Source organism: Elgaria multicarinata, chromosome 16 (genome assembly GCF_023053635.1).
Source record: "Elgaria multicarinata webbii isolate HBS135686 ecotype San Diego chromosome 16, rElgMul1.1.pri, whole genome shotgun sequence".
Taxonomy (NCBI): Eukaryota; Metazoa; Chordata; class Lepidosauria; order Squamata; family Anguidae; genus Elgaria; species Elgaria multicarinata.
Window position 1 is genome coordinate 99,932 of NC_086186.1, and position 18,736 is coordinate 118,667.

Genomic DNA, 18,736 nt, shown 5'->3' on the forward strand with positions numbered 1-18,736 from the left:
CCATTTCAAACTGGCTTTAGGGCAGGATACGGAGTTGAGACAGCTATGGTCGCCTTAGTGGATGATCTCCGCATGAGCATTGACAGGGGGAGTGTGTCCCTGCTGGTACTTTTGGACCTTTCAGCAGCTTTCGATACCATCGACCATGGTATCCTTCTGGAACGCCTGAGAGGTCTGGGAATCCGGGGCACTGTGCTCCAGTGGTTCCGGTCCTACCTCTCAGGTAGATTCCAGATGGTGATGCTTGGGGATAGTCGCTCCTCAAAAAAGGAGCTGTTGTATGGCGTACCACAAGGTGCCATCCTATCCCCAATGCTGTTTAACATCTACATGAAACCGCTGGGAGAGATCATCCGGAGGCATGGGGCGGGGTGCTATCAGTATGCTGATGACACCCAAATATATTTCTCTATGCCTTCAGTAACAGCATCAGCTAAGGACAGTGTGTCTCCTCTGAATGAATGCTTGGAGGCAGTAATGGGCTGGATGAGGAAAAACAAACTGAAGCTGAATCCAGACAAAACAGAGGTGCTTGCTGTCAAGGGCTCTGACCTAGGTTTGGAGGTGTGTCAGCCAGTTCTGGATGGGGCTACACTCCCCCTGAAAGACTGTGTTCGCAGTTTGGGGGTGCTCCTGGATCCATCACTCCAAATGACAGCCCAGATAGATGCGACGGCCAGGAGTGCCTACTATCAGCTTCGGCTGATACGCCAGCTGCGCCCCTTCTTAGAGTCAGAAGACCTAAAGACAGTAGTGCACGCGCTGGTAACCTCAAGGCTTGACTTCTGCAATGCGCTCTACATAGGGCTACCATTGTACCTAGTTCGGAAACTTCAACTAGTTCAAAATATGGCAGCCAGGTTGGTCACCAGTACACCTAGGGGTGACCACATTACACCAACATTAAAATCACTCCACTGGCTGCCAATTAGTTTCCGGGCAAAGTACAAAGTGTTGGTCATTACCTTTAAAGCCCTAAATGGTTTGGGTCCAGGTTACTTGCGGGATCGCCTTCTCCCATATAGTCCGCCCCGCACACTCAGGTCCTCTGGGGTGAACTTACTTCAGTCAGCTAAAACTAGGCTGACATCAGTTTCCCAGAGGACCTTTTCTTCTGTCGCCCCCAGATTGTGGAATGGCCTGCCGGAGGAGATTCGTAAAATTAACTCTATGTGTGATTTTAAGGCAGCTTTAAAGACTAGCCTTTTCCGGCAGGCCTATCCAGATCAATGTTAAATCATGAATTTTTAAGATGTATTGATTCCTGTTCTAATGTTGTTCCCCGCCTCGATCTAAAAGGAGAGGCGGGTAAGAAATACATTTATTATTATTATTATTATTATTATTATTATTATTATTATTATTATTATGTCAGCAAGGTTTGGCGGGGGTAACCACGGTCAGTTCTGTGCTGGCTACCCTTAGAGAAGGTATCTCATGGAGGTTCTCAAGTCCACCACCACCACAAGTCCTAGCGTAGCCTCACTAGACAATGCCAGGACTGAGGCCCAGAATTTGGCCATTTGGTGGGTACCTCCAGGGCTCAACATGTTTCAACCCTGGACGCTGCTTTAGCATCAGTTTTCAGCCTGGGGATTGTATTATTATAATCAGAGTAATAACAGCAGTAGAAGGACTAAGATACTGTGTGTGAAGAATGCTGGTCCCTTGCTGACACTCTAAAGGATTCGTGGTGTGTGTGTTTTCCTCAGGAAAGTGAAACTGGAAGTATTGCCATGCTTTTTGTCAGTAGTAGTTAGGCCTTCCCTCTCAGTCAGTTGCATCAGCAGAAAATTGTGCTCTGTTTGTTCATCTCAATTTGGTATAAAATAAGAGAATAAAAAGAAAATCTCTAGTCCTTATTTGCAGAGAAGCTGTTCTGGTGGGATCTGGTCTGCAACACCCTTGATCACTGAGAAGCCCCAGCTAGTCCCCACACACCGGGGCGGGGAGGCGGGGAATTGTAGACAAGATTATCTGCTTCTAGTTTGAAAATATATTTTGGACTTGAGAAGAAAATAGTGAATAATCTCTCATAGAAACATAGAATAGTAGAGCCAGAAGGGGCCTATAAGGCCATCGAGTCCAACCCACTGCTCAGTGCAGGAATCCACACTAAAGCATCTCTGACAGACGGCTGTCCAGCTGCCTCTTGAATGCCTCTAGAGTGGGAGAGCCCACAACCTCCCTAGGTCACTGGTTCCATTGTGGTACTGCTCTAACAGTATGGAGGTTTTTCCTGGTGTTCAGCCAGAATCTGGCTTCCTGTAACTTCAGTCCATTATTCTGTGTCCTGCACTCTGGGAGGATCGAGAAGAGATCCTGCCCTTCCTCTGTGTGACAACCTTTCAAGTATTGGAAGAGTGCTCTCATGTCTCCCCTCAGTCTTCTCTCCTCCAGGCTAAACCTGCCCAGTTCTTTCAGTCTCTCCACATAGGGCTTTGTTTCCAGACCCCTGATCATTATCGTTGCCCTCCTCTGAACCCCCTCCAGCTTATCTGCATCCTTCTTGAAGTGTGGTGTCCAGAACTGGATGCAATACTCAAGATGAGGCCTAATCAGTGCTGAATAGAGGGGAACCAGTACCTCGCGCAATTTGGAAGCTATATGTCTATGAATGCAGCCCAAAATAGCATTTGCTTTTTTTGCAGCCACATCACACTGTTGGCTCATATTCAGTTTGTGATCTACAACAATTCCAAGGGTGTTAGCTATCCCATCCAATTTTATGTCATCTGCAGATTTGATAAACATTTCCTGCACCTCCTCGTCCAAGTCATTAATAACAATGTTGAAGAGCACTGATCACAGGACTGAGCCCTGTGGTACCCCGCTCATTACCTCCCCCCAGTTTGAAAAAGTGCCATTGATAAGCACTCTTTGTGTCCAATTCTGTAGCCAACTGTGGATCCACCTAATAGTTGTTCCATCTAGCCCACTTTTAGCTAGTTTGCTAATCAGAATGTCATGTGGTACTTTGTCAAAAGCTTTGCTGAAGTCAAGATATATTATGTCTACAGCATTCCCATAGTCCACAAGGATGTGATCAGATTGGTTTGGCAGGATTTGTTATTGGCAAGTCCATGGTGGCTTCTAGTAATCAATGCATTGTTTTATAAACTGCTCCAAAAATGTCCCAGGGATGGATGTCAGACTGACTGAGCTGCATTTGCCAGGTTCCTCCTTTTTGCCCTTTTTGAAGGTATGGACAACATTAACCCTCCTTCCATCATCCAGCACTTCACCCGTCTTCCATGATTTCACAAAGACAATAGTCAGTGGTTCTGAGGGTTCTTCTGCCAGTTCTTTTATTACTCTAGGATGCCATTCATTGGGACCTGGAGATCTGAACTCATTCAAAGAAATTAGGTGTTCCGTGACCATTTGTTTATCAGTCTCAAGCTTCAATCTTGCCCCTTCAGCTTGTACATTTTTGCCCGGGGGGCGGGGTCATAGATCTGCTTTTGGGAGAAAACTGAACCAAGGTAGGAATTGAGCACTTTGGATTTTTCTTTGTCATCTGTTATCAATTTGCCATCCTTGTTGAGTAGCTGAACCACCATGTCTTTCCTGTCTTTTACTATGCCCGTTCCTGAAGAAAGATTTTTTGTTGCTTTTAGCATCCCTCGCTAGCCTCGGCTGATTCGCAGCTTTAGCCTTCCTATTCCATTGCTTCCTTCCCTTGAACCCAAAAAGGAGACTAAGTTATAGACTTGAACTGTGGTGATACCTCTTACTCTAGCTCTGGGTGTCAAAGGTCCATGTTCTCCTCTGATTGTGTTAGTGACATCTTTTAAGGAATAAAGAGGCCGGGCTCCCTTAGTACCCCTGTGGGATGATGTGTGACATGATTGTGGACTGACGCTTTTGGAACAGCTAACAAGATCATTCTTAAAAGAGCCGGGCAATTGAAGAACGAAGCGCCCCTAAAGGCAGAGAGAGGGCCAGGAGCCCTTGGAGCCCTTGGAGACCAAAGCCTCCAGCTACAGTGACTTGAGAGTCCGTGTCCTTTTGCGCTGGGGCCCACTCATATCCATCCAGGAGGTGCCACTGCCCTTTAACTCTGAGGAGAGTCCCTCAGCCTCGTCTAGTGAATAGGGAGACCAGGGGAGCCATTCCCAACTGGCTCCTTGTGTCAAAGCGGAGGTGCTGCCCGTAGTGAGCTGGAGCATCCAGAAAGGCTTTCTTGGCATGTCGATTCATCCTGCCAGTTGCTCCCAGTCAGGGCTGCTGGGGTAGTTGGGTTTCCACTTTAGCTGCAGGACTGGAATCCACTGCCAGTCCCAGCTGGCACCAGTGGTGCTGCTCCTGATCCAGTTGCCTGCTCCATCTTGTGCCTCCAAGAGCCGACAGCAGGAGCAGCAGGACACCTTCATGCTCTCTGACCGGGTGTCTGGGCATTGCCCAGCTAAAGGTGCAAGGTGGCAGGTGGAGGTCCAAGATGAACATGCCCAGTTCTTTCAGTCTCTCTTCATAGGGCTTTGTTTCCAGACCCCTGATCATCCTAGTTGCCCTCCTCTGAACACGCTCCAGAAGGATGCAGACAAGCTGGAGCGTGTTCAGAGGAGGGCAACCAGGATGATCAGAGGTCTGGAAACAAAGCCCTATGAAGAGAGACTGAAAGAACTGGGCATGTTTAGCCTGGAGAAGAGAAGATGGAGGGGAGACATGAGAGCACTCTTCAAATACTTAAAAGGTGGTCACACAGAGGAGGGCCAGGATCTCTTCTCGATCCTCCCAGAGTGCAGGACACGGAATAACGGGCTCAAGATAAAGGAAGCCAGATTCCAGCTGGACATCAGGAAAAACCTCCTAACTGTTAGAGCAGTACGACAATGGAACCAGTTACCTAGGGAGGTGGTGGGCTCTCCCACACTAGAGGCCTTCAAGAGGCAGCTGGACAAGCATCTGTCAGGGATGCTTTAGGGTGGATTCCTGCATTGAGCAGGGGATTGGACTCGATGGCCTTGTAGGCCCCTTCCAACTCTGCTATTCTATGATTCTATGAATACACAGAGAGAGAATAGTCTCAGAGGCTACAAATGAATTTATTGCTGAAAAGACCAATAATAATAATAATAATAATTCTTACCCACCTCTCTGTTTGGATTGAGGCAGGGAACAACAATAAGTATAAAATACATAAAACTGAATTAAAAACAAAGTATACATTACTAAAACAGTCTAAAAACATCCTAAAATTCCACTGGATAGGCTTGCCGGAATAGATCAGTCTTTATAGCTTTCTTAAATGCTAAAAGACTGTTAAGTTGATGAGTCTTCTCCGGCAGGCCATTCCACAGTCTGGGAGCAACAGAAGAGAAGGTCCTCCAGGTAAGGTCCTCTGATGTGTTTCAACCTCTAGTTTTTTTATATCCAGGTGCCTGATCTGGTCCTCCTCCTCCTTCTTCCTCCTACAGATCTTCCTCTACCAGTACTATGGAGCCATCCTGCGTACCTCAGATGACTCTCAGTTAGTCCAAGAGCAACTCTGCAGTATCCTGTCCCTGTCCCACCGAGGACCTTTGGAAGCAATGGTGAGATGGTGATGATGCCGGTGACAATGACACACCTGCTCTTCTCCTGGGAAAGAGAATGGGGCCCTATTGGTAGACAGAGCCTCACACCTCCAGACCTGGAACAAGTGAGACAAAATAGCCCAGGGTGTTGCGAGGTGGAGTGTGGGAGAGAACCTTCAGGTGGGGCAAGCCCACAGGAGGGGACCTCCCACCATCAGGGTTCTCCTCCTGGGACAAAGGAGCCTCTTCTCAGCGTTGTTGTCCTACTTTGGCTGTAGCAAGCTCTAAATGCAGTGGAGTCAGCAAACAGGCCTACAGATGATCGGCTGAGGGGGTTCAGATTACAACAGCTGTGGTCTAAATCCAGGCAGCGGTCAGAACACAGGCAGGCAGTTAGACGAAAGGATCAGGCAACAACAGGAGTGGCCACCATAACAGGCAAGAGGTCAAACTCAGTGAATCAGTCTGGTACATTACACAGTCCAGAACCAGGGTCATTAGGCAGTCCCAAAGGTCCAGAAACTGAGCATCAATCACAGGCATGGTTCAGGAGGCAAAGTACACAGTAGAGGCAGGATGGACCAGGTTGTTCCAACGTTGGCTGGGTTTTCAGTGAAGGCTCTCAAGCCCCAGACCTGCTGGACTCCACCCAGAGCTCAGCTGTAGCAATCAGAGCTTCCTATCCAGAGGCCTACGAGCCTGTTGCTTGCGGGGACAACACTCCTGGGGGTCAGGGGTTTTCTCAGCCTCTGCCTCAAAGACAGGCTCCCTTTCTCCTGACAGGGATGTCTCTGCAACCACCTCTCCCAAAGGCTCAGGTTCCTCTGGGTCTGGTGGCAGTCCCTCGTCTGGGCGGGGGGTGGCGTAGCAGTTGTGTGCATTTCCACTTCATACAGAATAGGGGAAAGGCTTTTGCCAAGTAGTGCCAGAGAAAAGCTTGAATGCCCATGCACAAAGTAGGTTTCATTGCTGGGGTGGGGGGATAAATTCGCCCTTGCTTCTGCTTTGGAAATCCCATGACTCTCTTGCGTCATCCTTCCCCTGATTTATTTATTTATTGTTTACTTATTTAAAACAGTAAGATCCCACCCTATATCATTAAGATCTCAGAGCGGCGTACAGATAAAAGCATACAGTATAAAACTATAAATATGTACAGTTAAAAACAAATTAAACCATGAACCAAGTTAAAACACTATATAATTTAAAAGCAGTAAAAGCAGTTAAAACAGTTAAAACAATGTGCCATCTTTGTGAGTTTAACCATCAAAGGCTTTGTTAAAAAGCCATGTTTTCACTTGGCGCCGGAATAAAATCAGTGTTGGCGCCAGTCGGGCCTCCAAGGGGAGGGCATTCCACAGTGGGGGTGCCACCACAGAGAAAGCCCTCTCCCGTGTCCCATCATAGCATATATGTTGCATTGGTGGGATGCAGAGAAGGGCTTCTCCAACAGATCTCAGGTCAGGCAGGCATATATAAGGAGAGGTGCTCTCTCAAGTATCGAGTCCCAAGCCGTTTAGGGCTTTAAACGTCATTACCAACACCTTGAATTCCGACCAGAAGCGTATAGGCAGCCAGTGCAGTTCCTTTAAGACCAGTGTTATGTGGTCTCTGTAAGATGTACCCGCCAGCAGTCTAGCTGCTGCACTAGCTGCAACTTCCTCATCATCTTCAAGGGCAGCCCTATGTAGAGTGCATTGCAATAGTCTAATCGGGAAGTTACCAGTGCATGCAATACTGTGGCTAGGTTGTCCCTGTTTAGGAAAGGCCGTAGCTGGCGGATCAGCCGAAGCTGACCCCAAGTACTCCATGCCACAGAGTCCACCTGGGCCTCCAGTGACAATGATGGGTCTAGGAGTACTCCCAAGCTACGTACCTGCTCCTTCAGAAGGAGCGCCACCTCCTCCAGAACAGGTCACTTACCCAATTCCCAGACTCGGGAACCACCAATCCACAGAGCTTCCGTCTTATCAGGATTCAGCTTCAGTTTATTGGCCCTCATCCAGCCCATTACAGCCTCCAGGCACTGGTCCAGCACCTTCACAGCCCCAGCTGACTCCAACGACAAGGAGAAGTAGAGCTGAGCATCATCAGCATACTGATGGCACCCAACCCCCAAACCCCTAATGACCTCACCCAACGGCTTCATATAGAACAGCATGGGGGATAGAATAGAACCCTGTGGTACCCCACAGCTTAATTGCCATATGGTGGAACAGGAATCCCCCAATACCACTCTCTGGGATCGGTCCCACAAGTAGGAGCAGAACCACTGTAACACAGTGCCTCCTACTCCCATCTCGCAGAGCCGATCCAGTAAGATACCATGATCAATGGTATCAAAAGCCGCCGAGAGATCCAGGAAGATCAACAGGGTAGGACCCACCCTTTCATCTGGAGTAGGTTGTCAGTCAGAGCCTCCAAGGCTGTTTCAGTGCCGTGCCCTGGCCTGAAACCAGACTGAGAAGGGTCCAGATAATCCGTTTCTTCCAAGAACGTCTGAAGTTGCCCGGCCGCCACCTGCTCAAGCACCTTGCCCAAAAAGGGGATATTAGCGATGGGGTGGTAGTTCTCACATACCTCTGGGAGGGCCTCTTCAGGAGAGGGCGCACTGCAGCCTCTTTCAAGGCAGCAGGCACCACTCCCTGACAGAGGGAGGCATTTACCACCCCCTGGACCTACCCAACCAATCCACCTCTGCTAGATAGAATTAGCCAGGATGGGCAAGGGTCAAGCTTACATGGGGTGGGACGGACTGATTCAAGTGTCTTGTCAACAAATGGAACTGATCCAAAAAAACATGATTAAACGGGGCACTGTACACCTCCCCAGGCTCTGCGATAACTGTGGCATCAACTTCTGAGTGAGCACGAGCAATTTTCTCCTCGAAGTGCCTAGCAAATTTATTACAGCAGGTTCCCAAGGGTTCCCAATCCTGGTTTCCCAGAGCCCCAGCCTCCTCCCAACAGGCTCTTCACCACCTGGAATAATTCTGCTGGGTGGCATTTTGAGGATCAGATTGAGAAGGCAGAGTAAGATTCTTTTGCCCTCTCACTGCCGCGTAATAGGCACAACAACGGAGAGTCTTTGCTGATCTTCTGTCGTACTCCCTCCGAGACCTACGCCACCTGCACTCTAGCTGTCGTCCAGCCTGTTCCATTGCCCGTAGATCTTCTGTAAACCCAGGGGAATTACGGGCTCCACAGCACAGGAGTGGGTGCTTGGGAGCGATTGCATCGTTGGCCTGTCCCATCTCACCATTCCATCGTGAGACCAAGGCCTCGGCCGAATTGCCAGCCCTATCAGCTGGAAAATCCCCCAGAGCATTCAGGAACCCTTCAGATTCCATCAGTCTCTGGGGGCAGACCGTCTTAATGGGTCCCCCACCCCTGCAGGGAGGATCTGCTGCCGGCAAACCAAATTTCACAAGGGAATGATCTGTCCCATCTGTGTGCCCCCAAGGGCCGGGTCCCAGAGCAGACAGAAAGGGGCTGGAGGACAAGAGGCTTTTGGACACACGCCTACTCTCCAGACTCCTGACAAATTTATTTATCTTCCCCGCTCCCCAATCGCTTACCTCTCTCAGCTCACCAGGGGCAGGATTAAACCGTCCCCTCTGCATCAATGGTCTTGGATCAGAAAGCGTGGGAAGCCCCACCTTCCAAGTGTTTGGGGGCTGAGGGTGCCCTGGGAGGATCGAGCGACGGACTTCCAGGGAGTACCGGACAGTTCAGCCATTGCCTGGAAAGAAAACAGCCAGGCTGATCTCTTAGATACGAGAGGGGATTCCGCACTTAACACCCCCCCCTTCGTCCCTCCCCCCCCCAATGTGCACAAGTCAGTATTGCTCCTGGTAAAAACCAGCAGTAGCACTTTTCTCACTTGAGAATACACCGGATTGAATGGGAAGGGGGAGCAGGTGTTCATGTTTTGCCTGCATCATGAAGGGGCCGCTGCAGCCACCACCACTGCTCTCCCCCCCCCCCCGCCCCCGCAACCCTGGCCCCACTGCCCATCTGCTTAGGCATCCCTGAGACATGGAGCTGAGCACAGCTGGGCTCCACCATGTACTAGTGAAACACCAGTAGGATGCACCTCCCAAGAGCAAAAAGGAGACGGGGCAATAGGTCAAAGGAGGAAACACTCCCACCCGATCCTCGTCCCTAGCAATGTCAACACCGCACCGCTCAACACTCGCCTACACGAAGTGGGACGTAGCGCGATGGCAGGAATAACACAGAGAGGCGATGGCAGTTTCATTGCGTGACCACAAGAATACCGCATTTTCCTCATTCCCAAATAATACCAGGAAAAGGGGGAGGAGGAGTGAGACAGCAGCTGCATGGCAATGACAGCGTGTAAAGCATGCCGGAAAAGCCATGAACCACAATGGCCATGGGTGGGGTGAGGTGGGGGGAAACCGGTAAGAAGGAGCCTGAAGATATTCCACCATTTCCCAGTTTGCTCCAACTCCTTGGTGGGAGGAAGTGCAAGAGCTCCTGGCGAGTTTCTGACCAGGCCATTAGCAAGAACTGGCTTATTCCCCCTCATAGAATCATAGAATAGTAAGAGTTGGAAGGGGCCTACAAGGCCATCGAGTCCAATCCCCCACTCAGTGCAGGAATCCACCCTGAAGCACCCCTGACAGAGGGTTGTCCAGCTGCCTCTGGAAGGCCTCTAGTGTGGAAGAGCCCACCACCTCCCTAGGTCACTGGCTCCATTGTCGTACTGCTCTAACACTCAGGAAGTTTTTCCTGATCTCCAGCTGGAATCTGGCTTCCTGTAATTTGAGCCCGTGATTCCGTGCCCTGCACTCTGGGGGGATTGAGAAGAGATCCTGGCCCTCCTCTGTGTGACAACTGCTCAAGTATTTGAAGAGTTCTATCATGTCTCCCCTCAGTCTTCTCTTCTCCAGGCTAAACATTTTTGTGAACCGCCCAGAGAGCTCCAGCTATTGGGCGGTATAGAAATGTAATAAATAAATAAATAAACAGGCCCCGTTGTTTCAGTCTCTCTTCATAGGGCTTTGTTTCCAGACCCCTGATCATCCTGGTTGCCTTCCTCGCATCCTGGTAGCCCTTCCATGGCTGCAAGGAAAGGCTAAAGCCCCTCCACTCTTTTCTTGCCCTAGTTCTGAGTAGGTTAATAAAATACTGAGTCAAGGGACATAAATATAAAGAATTAAAATGGCATAATATTAAAAAGTGCAAATGTTAAAAACATTGTAACGGGGATATATTGTGACACAATATACAGATAAAATACTGTAGTAATTGTCATTTGTGTCTTACATTACTACAGTATTTAGCATTACAGCATATAGGTTTTATGTACTTAAGTTTTTATCTGTATATTAATAAAATAAATAGAACCATAATATAAAATCTCTAAAAACTACAAATAGGCCAAATGTGTGTCGACTCCCATCTTTGTCAGTGGCTTACAAGAAGTTCTGTGGCCTAAACTCTCATTGGAAAACCTTTCATTGGCAGGCCAAGTGAATCCATCCATGTGTCTTGAACATGGATATGGGCTCTCCCACACTGGAGGCCTTCAGGAGGCAGCTGGACCACCATCTGTCAGGGATGCTTTCGGGTGGATTCCTGCCTTGAGCAGGGGGTGGGACTCGATGGCCTTGTGGGGCCCTTCCGACTCTGCTATTCTATGATTCTATGAAATGTTCTTTATGGGTAAGCAGGTGCTTGATAATATAAGGCATCTCTAAAAGAGCGATTTTTAGCACGCTTGTGGCTGGCCATTTATTGATTGATTGCATTTCTATACCACCCAATAGCCGAAGCTTCCTGGTAGGTTCACACATATTAAAACCATTCAAAGTATAAAACAAACAGAATAAAAACATGATATAAAATACAATATAAAACCACAGCCAAGATAAAATCAGCAGCAGTGCAGAAATACAAATTTAACACACAAATTTAAAACAGCAAAATTAAAATTAAATTTATAGCCTGTTAAAATGCTGAGAGAATAAAAAGGTCTTCACCTGGTGTCCAAAAGAGTATAGTGTAGGTGCCAGGTGAACCTCCTTAGGGAGCTCATTCCATAGCTGGGGTGCCACAGCAGAGAAGGCCCTTCTCCTGGTATCCACCTGTCTCACTTCCGTTGGCAGAGGCTCATGGAGAAGGACCCCTGAGGATGACCTTAGGGTACGGGCAAGTACATTCATGGGAGTTTGTGGGTCGATTACATAACATTAACACCAGCCAGGATGTCTCCCGCCATTTCACCCTTATCCCGTTTTCAAAAAGATCGGACATAAACTGGAATAAACACCTTAACGGTGTGAAATCGACAGTGTGTAAAGCCGGTGTTGTGCTATGAACTTGTCAAAGAAGGCCTTTCTATGTTTGCAATTGGAGGGAGAAGAGGGTAAAATGCCCCCCTGCAATAAAGGGAGGCAGCTCTGATCCCCCCACCCCACCAAGAGCACCCCTTTAAGTTCAGTGGGGTTTACTCCCAAGTAAGTCTGCCAAGGGTTGCAGATTAACAGCACTCTCATATCTACTCAGATGCAAGTCCTGGCTTTGCTGGGGTCTGTGAGGAAATGGCACGAGTTCAGTGATGAAAACAAGACACCCACACAACCCACACACACACATGCCAGGGAGGGAGGCGCTCCCTCGATTCAAACCACTGTCTGCCCTATAAAGGTCCCATCCTAATAGCACAAAGAACCCCAAACAAAAACCCACGGCAAGGATATGGGTTTCTGTGTTGGGGTGGGGGAGGTTGCTTAAGGTCGAGACACTCATAGGGATTTGAATAAGTTAGCAAACGCTGAACAGCCGAGACGGCAAGTGAAAGCATTTCCTCCTCTTCCGCCACCCTGAAGCTGCTTAAAGCCCCCACCCCACCCCACCCCACCCCACCCCCAGCCATTGGAGCTCAGAAGAGAAAGGGCTGTAGGGATGTGGGGCGGAAGGAGGGAAGAGGGGAGCGTGGGGCGTGCCTGGAGTTCAGAAAAAGTGTGTCTGAAGCGTCCTTAAGAAACAGCTTCCAGAGGGTCCCTTGGTTTGCTTACAGCAAAGTGCTGTGGTGCCTAAAAGGCCGCCCCGTGCCCTCATGCCAGAACCTTCTGTGGGCCAGAGCACCATGGTTCGATGTGCAGAGCGGTCAGCGCAGTGGCCAGGCCTATGTGCGCACGGATGGGGACAGGGAGGCCTCTGGCACTCAGGCCCTTTTGCCCACCAAGCACCTGGCTGAGACCGAGGCGGCCCTCTGGTCCAGGAATGCTGGCTCCAGGATACACATCTTAGTCTAGGAGGGGCTCCGAGGCTCTTCGTGGCCTTTAAGGGACTTGCCTGAGAATTATGTCCTCAAAGGACCATGGGTTTAACAGAGACTTTTGGTGCATCGGGGCAGCGGACAGCCCTTTGCTGCTCCAGAGTGCTGTGTTCACTGCAGTGCCTTGAGTGCTCCTGGCATATCCGTGAGAGACATGGTTCTGCCCAAGGAAGAGGCTCTGTGAACCCCAAGGGCGAGGATATCCCTGCCCAGGCACAGGGTGGGCCCACCGCAGCGACTCGGCCTCGTGGGCAGAGAGCTGGACAGCTGCTGCCATCGTGCCATTTCCACTTGCTGCTCCCTCCCAGGGCATCGCTTCCGCTGTGGGCTTGGCTGCATCCCGCCACCCCGATGAGGTTTTAAAGGCACTGGAGAACTTCAACAAGAATGGGTCACAAGCCAGCCAGGTATCATTTCAGAAATGCAATTCATTATTTGTGTGTGTCAGCAGGTGTGGGGGCGATCCTGGGCTTGCCTTTCCCCCCTTTTTTAAAACGTTTCATCAGAACCAACATTTTGCTGAAGTTGAAAGTCCTTTCTTTCAGGAAGTTATTTTCTTCCCCCACACCATCATTGTTCAAAATGACCTCTCCTTATCTGATGTTTCATTTCCATTATTTCACTGTGGAGGAAAAGTGCAAAGGACTATTAATGTGTATATTGCGCCCATTAGTACCAAGTAATTTGTTCTCTAATAATAATAATAATAATAATAATAATAATAATAATAATAATAATAATAATAATAACAACAACACCCCAGCAGTATGCTGCTGAAAAGGGCCTGAAGGGAACGGCAGAGAAGGAAAGCGGTGTGGGGCTGGGGGCGTCCAAAGGCCCCCGCCTTGGGCAAAGTGAAGGAAGGCTCAGGCCTGCCGCACTGGGGGGTGGGGTGGGGCTCTGCTGCCCTCCCCTCCCCAATTCCATGAGGATGGTGTGTGGACGCCTCATGAAGACTGAGGGAGCGGAGTGTGGGGATTCCACACTTGGTGGCCTGGGCCTTGCGCCGGCGTGTCTTTGGGGCAGGGGGGCGGGGGGGGGACTCCCCTCTTCTGCCTGAGCCCGGCAGTCCTCTGGGGTGACTCCCAAAGGGCTTTTCAGGCTGCTTCGAATGCCTTTTACCCTGGCTTGCCCTCCCGCCCTCCACGCGCATGGGCCCTCCTGTGACTCTGGGCAGGCTCTGAGGAGGCGACGCTGTGCTCTGCCCTTCCCCTCCAGCACTGCAAGTCGACCACGCTGCTGCTGTGCTACGGACGTGTGGCCCTGGGCATGAAGGAGGAGCTGCTCCCTCGGGTCGAACTCATCCTGACCAAAATGATGGAGCACTTCGCCATCGCCCCCTTGGTACGGTGAAGACGTTTGCCTTTGCACGGGGTGGTCAGGCGGGGGCGGGGGCGGGTCTGCCTCGCGCACCAACTGTCTCTTGTCGCCCTCCTCCTTGGAGCTGAAATGGGCTGCTGGGGAAGTTTGTGGGGGTTTTGCTAGCCAGTTCAGTCTGGAGCAGGAGAGAAACGGCTCAGCGTGCAGCAGCTGCTGTGCCAGAGATGACTTCCACTGGCCCTCGGTTGCCTGGGCACCAGCGTGGGCTGGCAGCCTCCTTCCAGCTCCTTCCAGTCTGCAGGGATGCTCACCACCATGAGTCAATTAGGTGTCAGCCGCAATTGTGGCCCCTCACTGCTTGCTCCAGACTCCAAAGCATTTAAATGAACGTGGGTGTGGGTGTGGGTGGGTGTGTTGTGAGGGTGCTAAGCTGGCGTTTTCTGGTTCCCTCTTCCTTCTACGGGGCTTTTAGGGTTCTCAGCCAACAGTTTTTGTGTGGGTGTCATTAAATCAATGCTGAAGCAAGAGGCGAGAACTTGTGTGTGCCACCCCAGGCAGCACTTCATAAGAGGCGTCCTCTCCCCGGTGTGAGCAGCGGGGGCATCTCTCTCTCTCCCCCTCTCTCTCTCTCTCTCTTTCTCTCTCTCTCTGGGGCCCTTGCCACCTCCATTTGAAAGAAGTGTCGGGGCGCACTGCTGAGAGCAAGCCCCGGGGGTCACAGGCCAATAGGGAGGTCCGCAGGCAGAAGCCGCCCCTTCTCCCAGTGATTTGCTGTCACTGCTTCTCCAGAGTTACTGTTCCAGTGGCAGAGAGGGCAAAGGGGAGCATTCGGGGGAGGGCATGTCAAAGCCCCCCTGTTTCCCAGAACCAGGATGCTGGCCCTGGAGCTATCCTTTCCCGCTCATTGGGAGAAACAAACCACATTGATGTATTATGTAACATGGCTTGAGAAGGCCATAAAAAGGGAGGGACAGAGGGAGAGGAGGGGCGGAACTGCACAGGGCTGCCCACCACCTGCCCCATTGGTGTCAGCCTGCAGGGGTTTTGGAGGGATCCATTCATGGCCCAGCTTTTCCTTCCACACCCCCATATTGTGTTTTTTTTGGGGGGGGGGTTAAAAAAGATCTGCTGCCCAGAAGTCACCTTTGTAGCTGATGAAAGGTCTGAATGGTCAATATAAATGCCGCAGCCCTAGAACTTCATATACAAGAAATCATCATAGAATCATAGAATAGTAGAGTTGGAAGGGGTCCTATAAGGCCATCGAGTTCAACCCCTGCTCAATGCAGGAATCCACCCTAAAGCATCCCTGACAGAGGGTTGTCCAGCTGCCTCCTGAAGGCCTCCAGTGTGGGAGAGCCCACAACTTCCCTAGGCCATTGGTTCCACTGTTGTACTACTCTTATGGTCAGGAAGTTTTTCCTGATGTCCAGCTGGAATCTGGCTTCCTGTAACTTGAGCCCGTTATTCCATGTCCTACACTCTGGGATGATTGAGAAGAAATCCTGGCCCTCCTCTGTGTGACAACCTTTCAAGTATTTGAAGAGTGCTCTCATGTCTCGCCTCAGCCTTCTCTTCTCCAGGCTAAACCTGCCCAGTTCTTTCAGTCTCTCCTCATAGGGCTTTGTTTCCAAACCCCTGATCATCCTCGACATTGCCCTCCCTTTGGGGTAGATTATGCCTATGAAGCCATATGAAAGGATGTGGCTTTGTTTGTTCATGGGGATCTGTTTTCTGCCCTCGGACTGCATTTAGGACATAAACCTGAAGAAAACCTTTTTGATTGCTGTGCTGATGTTCCTCGAGGCCGTTGCTGCAACAGGTAAAGCACAAGGCATCTGTCTGGACAAGAAAACGGCACTGGTGGAATGCCTGATCGTAAGTATGCTCCGCTCACTTTCTGTGGAAGCACAATAGTTGCTAGTGAACCTGAGCCCCACCTCTGCTGGCCAGCTGCCCCCAAGGAGTCTCCTGCTGCACGAATAGAGAGGTTGGACCCAGCGGCTGGTGCCTCTTCTGGCCCCTAGAGCCATCCCTCCTCTCCATTTGGCCAGCAAGGGCTGTGCCCAGTGCCTGGCCCTTTTGCCAGAGCCCTCAAGCAACGCCTGCGGCTTGGGTTCACACGACATGAGAAGCCATGGCACGCCAGGGGCCCGCAGGCCCTGTGCAAAAAGGGTGCCCTCAGGTCCTGGGCATGTCGTGGACAGCTCCTGCAGGTCAATGAAGCCACCCTGAGCTGTCATGACCTGTGAACAGCACTGGGGAGGGGTTTGTAGGCCCACTCCTAGGCCCTCTGTCTATGGAATGCCCCCCGCCCTAGCGGGACCCCACGGTCACCTTCAATGTGTACATTTAGGTGCCAGGATAAGACCTTCCTCTTCCTATTTATAATTAATCTGTTGCTCTAATTCTTGGTTTTACTGCTGACTCCTCAACGTTCTTAAAAAATATTTTAATATTGTAGCATTTTGTTGCTTTTTTGTGGGTGTTGATTTAGTTGTTGTTGTTGTTGTTGTTGTTGTTGTTGTTGTTGTTTGGTTTTATGATTGTGAACTGCCCCAAGGGCTTTGGCCAGTTGGAAATTATACAAATCTAATTAATGACTAAATTAATTTACAAATCACAAAAATGAAAGCCAAGATTTTCAGCTATAATTTGTTACTCTCATTTTAGATTGGAGGGAGGGTGTGTGTGTGTGTGTGTGTGTGTGTGTGTGTGTGTGTGAGAGAGAGAGAGAGAGAGAGAGAGAGAGAGAGAGAGAGAGAGCACTCCACCAGAAGCAAAGCATCTCTAAAAGGCAGGAGCAGCAGCCTCTTCAGTCGCGAACGCCGCAAAAGCAAGATCCCATGCGCCACCCAGTGGCTGCTGTCTTGGGTCTTGACCTGGCCCACAAGCGCATGCAGATAAATAGATGGGGGTGTTGGGAAGGAGCTTGGCCTCAGTAGGGAGGCCAGGGTCACATCAGAGGAATCTGGGCTGTTGGTGGAGAGATCGTCCATGTGGGAGGCTCTTCCGGTTGCAGCTCAGTTGTTGGTGAAAACACCTGCCTGTTCTCATCAGATCCCTAGATACCTCTAAAGGGGAGTTGGTGTCGCCTGTTCAACATTCATACTGTGTCTCTGTAATGACCTCCCAGGTGCTGATTGAAAGAGAACCTGTCCACACACTGGCCAGCACAGTGCGTCAGGATGCTATGCACATCGCAAAAGAACTCAGGTAGTGGACAGGAACAGCATTTCAAATGTCGGGCGGGAGGGGAGATTCGCAGCGAGGCTCGAGGGTCACCCTTAGTAGAAATATGTCAGAAGAGCAATGGCTCCCAGTCCTTTGGGGGCCCAGTTCAAGGTGGAAGGCATAGAAAGGCTCCAAGGGCCCTGGCGTGCTCCTGAGGCATGGCAGGTAAGCCCAATGACAGCTGGACGGCCCCCTGTTGCCCACCCCTGCCATAGGGTCTTGTGCGCCGGCTTGAGCGAGGTGACCTGGGACCTTCTTGTGCTCTGCCCCGGAGCGGGGGCAGCCTGGGGGGCGTTGCATTTCCTCCCCAGCCATCCTCCTTTACTTCCTTGGCAGTAGCGAATCTGGGCAAAGCAGCCTTTTTGCCTTCATGAGAGATTGTGCGACTGACAGCTCCTCTGAGCCGGAGGATGAGGCCAAAATCCCTTGGGCGCTGACAGGGTTCCATCCCTTCTTGCTGCAACTAAACTTCGGGTGTGTTCCTCTTCCATCAGCAAGCTGAAGCCTCTCCTGGAGGCAGAGAAGAAATCCCAGCTGCTCTGCGTCTCCTTCGTGAGCGTGTTTGGCCTTCCCCCCCTGGACAGCCTAGAAGGGCAAACGTACGGAAACGAGCCGGCAGTGGATGACGTCAAAGTGAGCCCTTGTCTGCTGCACACCTACCAACGCTCATAGAATCATAGAATAGTAGAGTTGGAAGGGGCCTCTAAGGCCATCGAGTCCAACCCCCTGCTCAGTGCAGGAGACTCACTGCTGTGGTGGTCCGTTCTGATGACAGTTTCAGGATGAAAATCAGTGCAGAAATTAAATTCCGCATTTGAAGGGCCTGCCTTGCTCTGGAGTGGCAGCGGAGGTGTGGCTGGGTGGTGCCTGGTGGAAGGTGACCTGTGGTTGGTCGCCTTCCACCAGGAAGAGGGCAGGGGCGGCTACAGTCCCCAGGCGGCCACCCAGAACCCTGTGCTCCCTCCTCAGCTTTGGGATTACCCGACGCCACGCCAGGGAAGGAAGGCGCAGGGTTTCAAAGAGGTGCAGCACCAACCCAGCGCTGTAAAGACACCCCCTTGGAGACCTCTTTGGGGGCTAGTCCAGGGCCAGAGAGGACCCAGACCCATTCAGGGGATGGGCCGGGCTGTGGCAGCACCCGGTGCATCTTGTCCACCTTCCCTGGCTCAGCCCTTCCCTCCTCCTAGCAGGACGTGTGGGGCTCACACCTGCTGCTTCCTTGTGCTTCAGGGCCTCTACCACCAGACCATGAGCAGCTTTGAGGAGATGCTGCAAGACCTGCTGCTGGAGAACCCACGCCCAAGTGAGCTGCAGCACCTGATGAAGGTAGGCGGGGGGGGGGGGGCAGGGCGCCC

At 50.9% G+C, this 18,736-nt stretch overlaps 1 protein-coding gene across 1 annotated transcript in view; it reads left to right on the plus strand.

Annotated features, from left to right (window-relative positions):
- The window catches only part of LOC134409709 (maestro heat-like repeat family member 5), a 109,059-nt gene that overhangs the window by 54,714 nt on the left and 35,609 nt on the right, over window positions 1-18,736 (plus strand). The window contains exons 9-15 of the mRNA XM_063142599.1: window positions 5,421-5,537; window positions 13,136-13,234; window positions 14,046-14,171; window positions 15,903-16,025; window positions 17,284-17,363; window positions 17,876-18,014; window positions 18,612-18,707. Of these exons, the coding sequence (XP_062998669.1) occupies window positions 5,421-5,537; window positions 13,136-13,234; window positions 14,046-14,171; window positions 15,903-16,025; window positions 17,284-17,363; window positions 17,876-18,014; window positions 18,612-18,707 (780 nt within the window). The remainder of the gene's footprint in view (window positions 1-5,420; window positions 5,538-13,135; window positions 13,235-14,045; window positions 14,172-15,902; window positions 16,026-17,283; window positions 17,364-17,875; window positions 18,015-18,611; window positions 18,708-18,736) is intronic.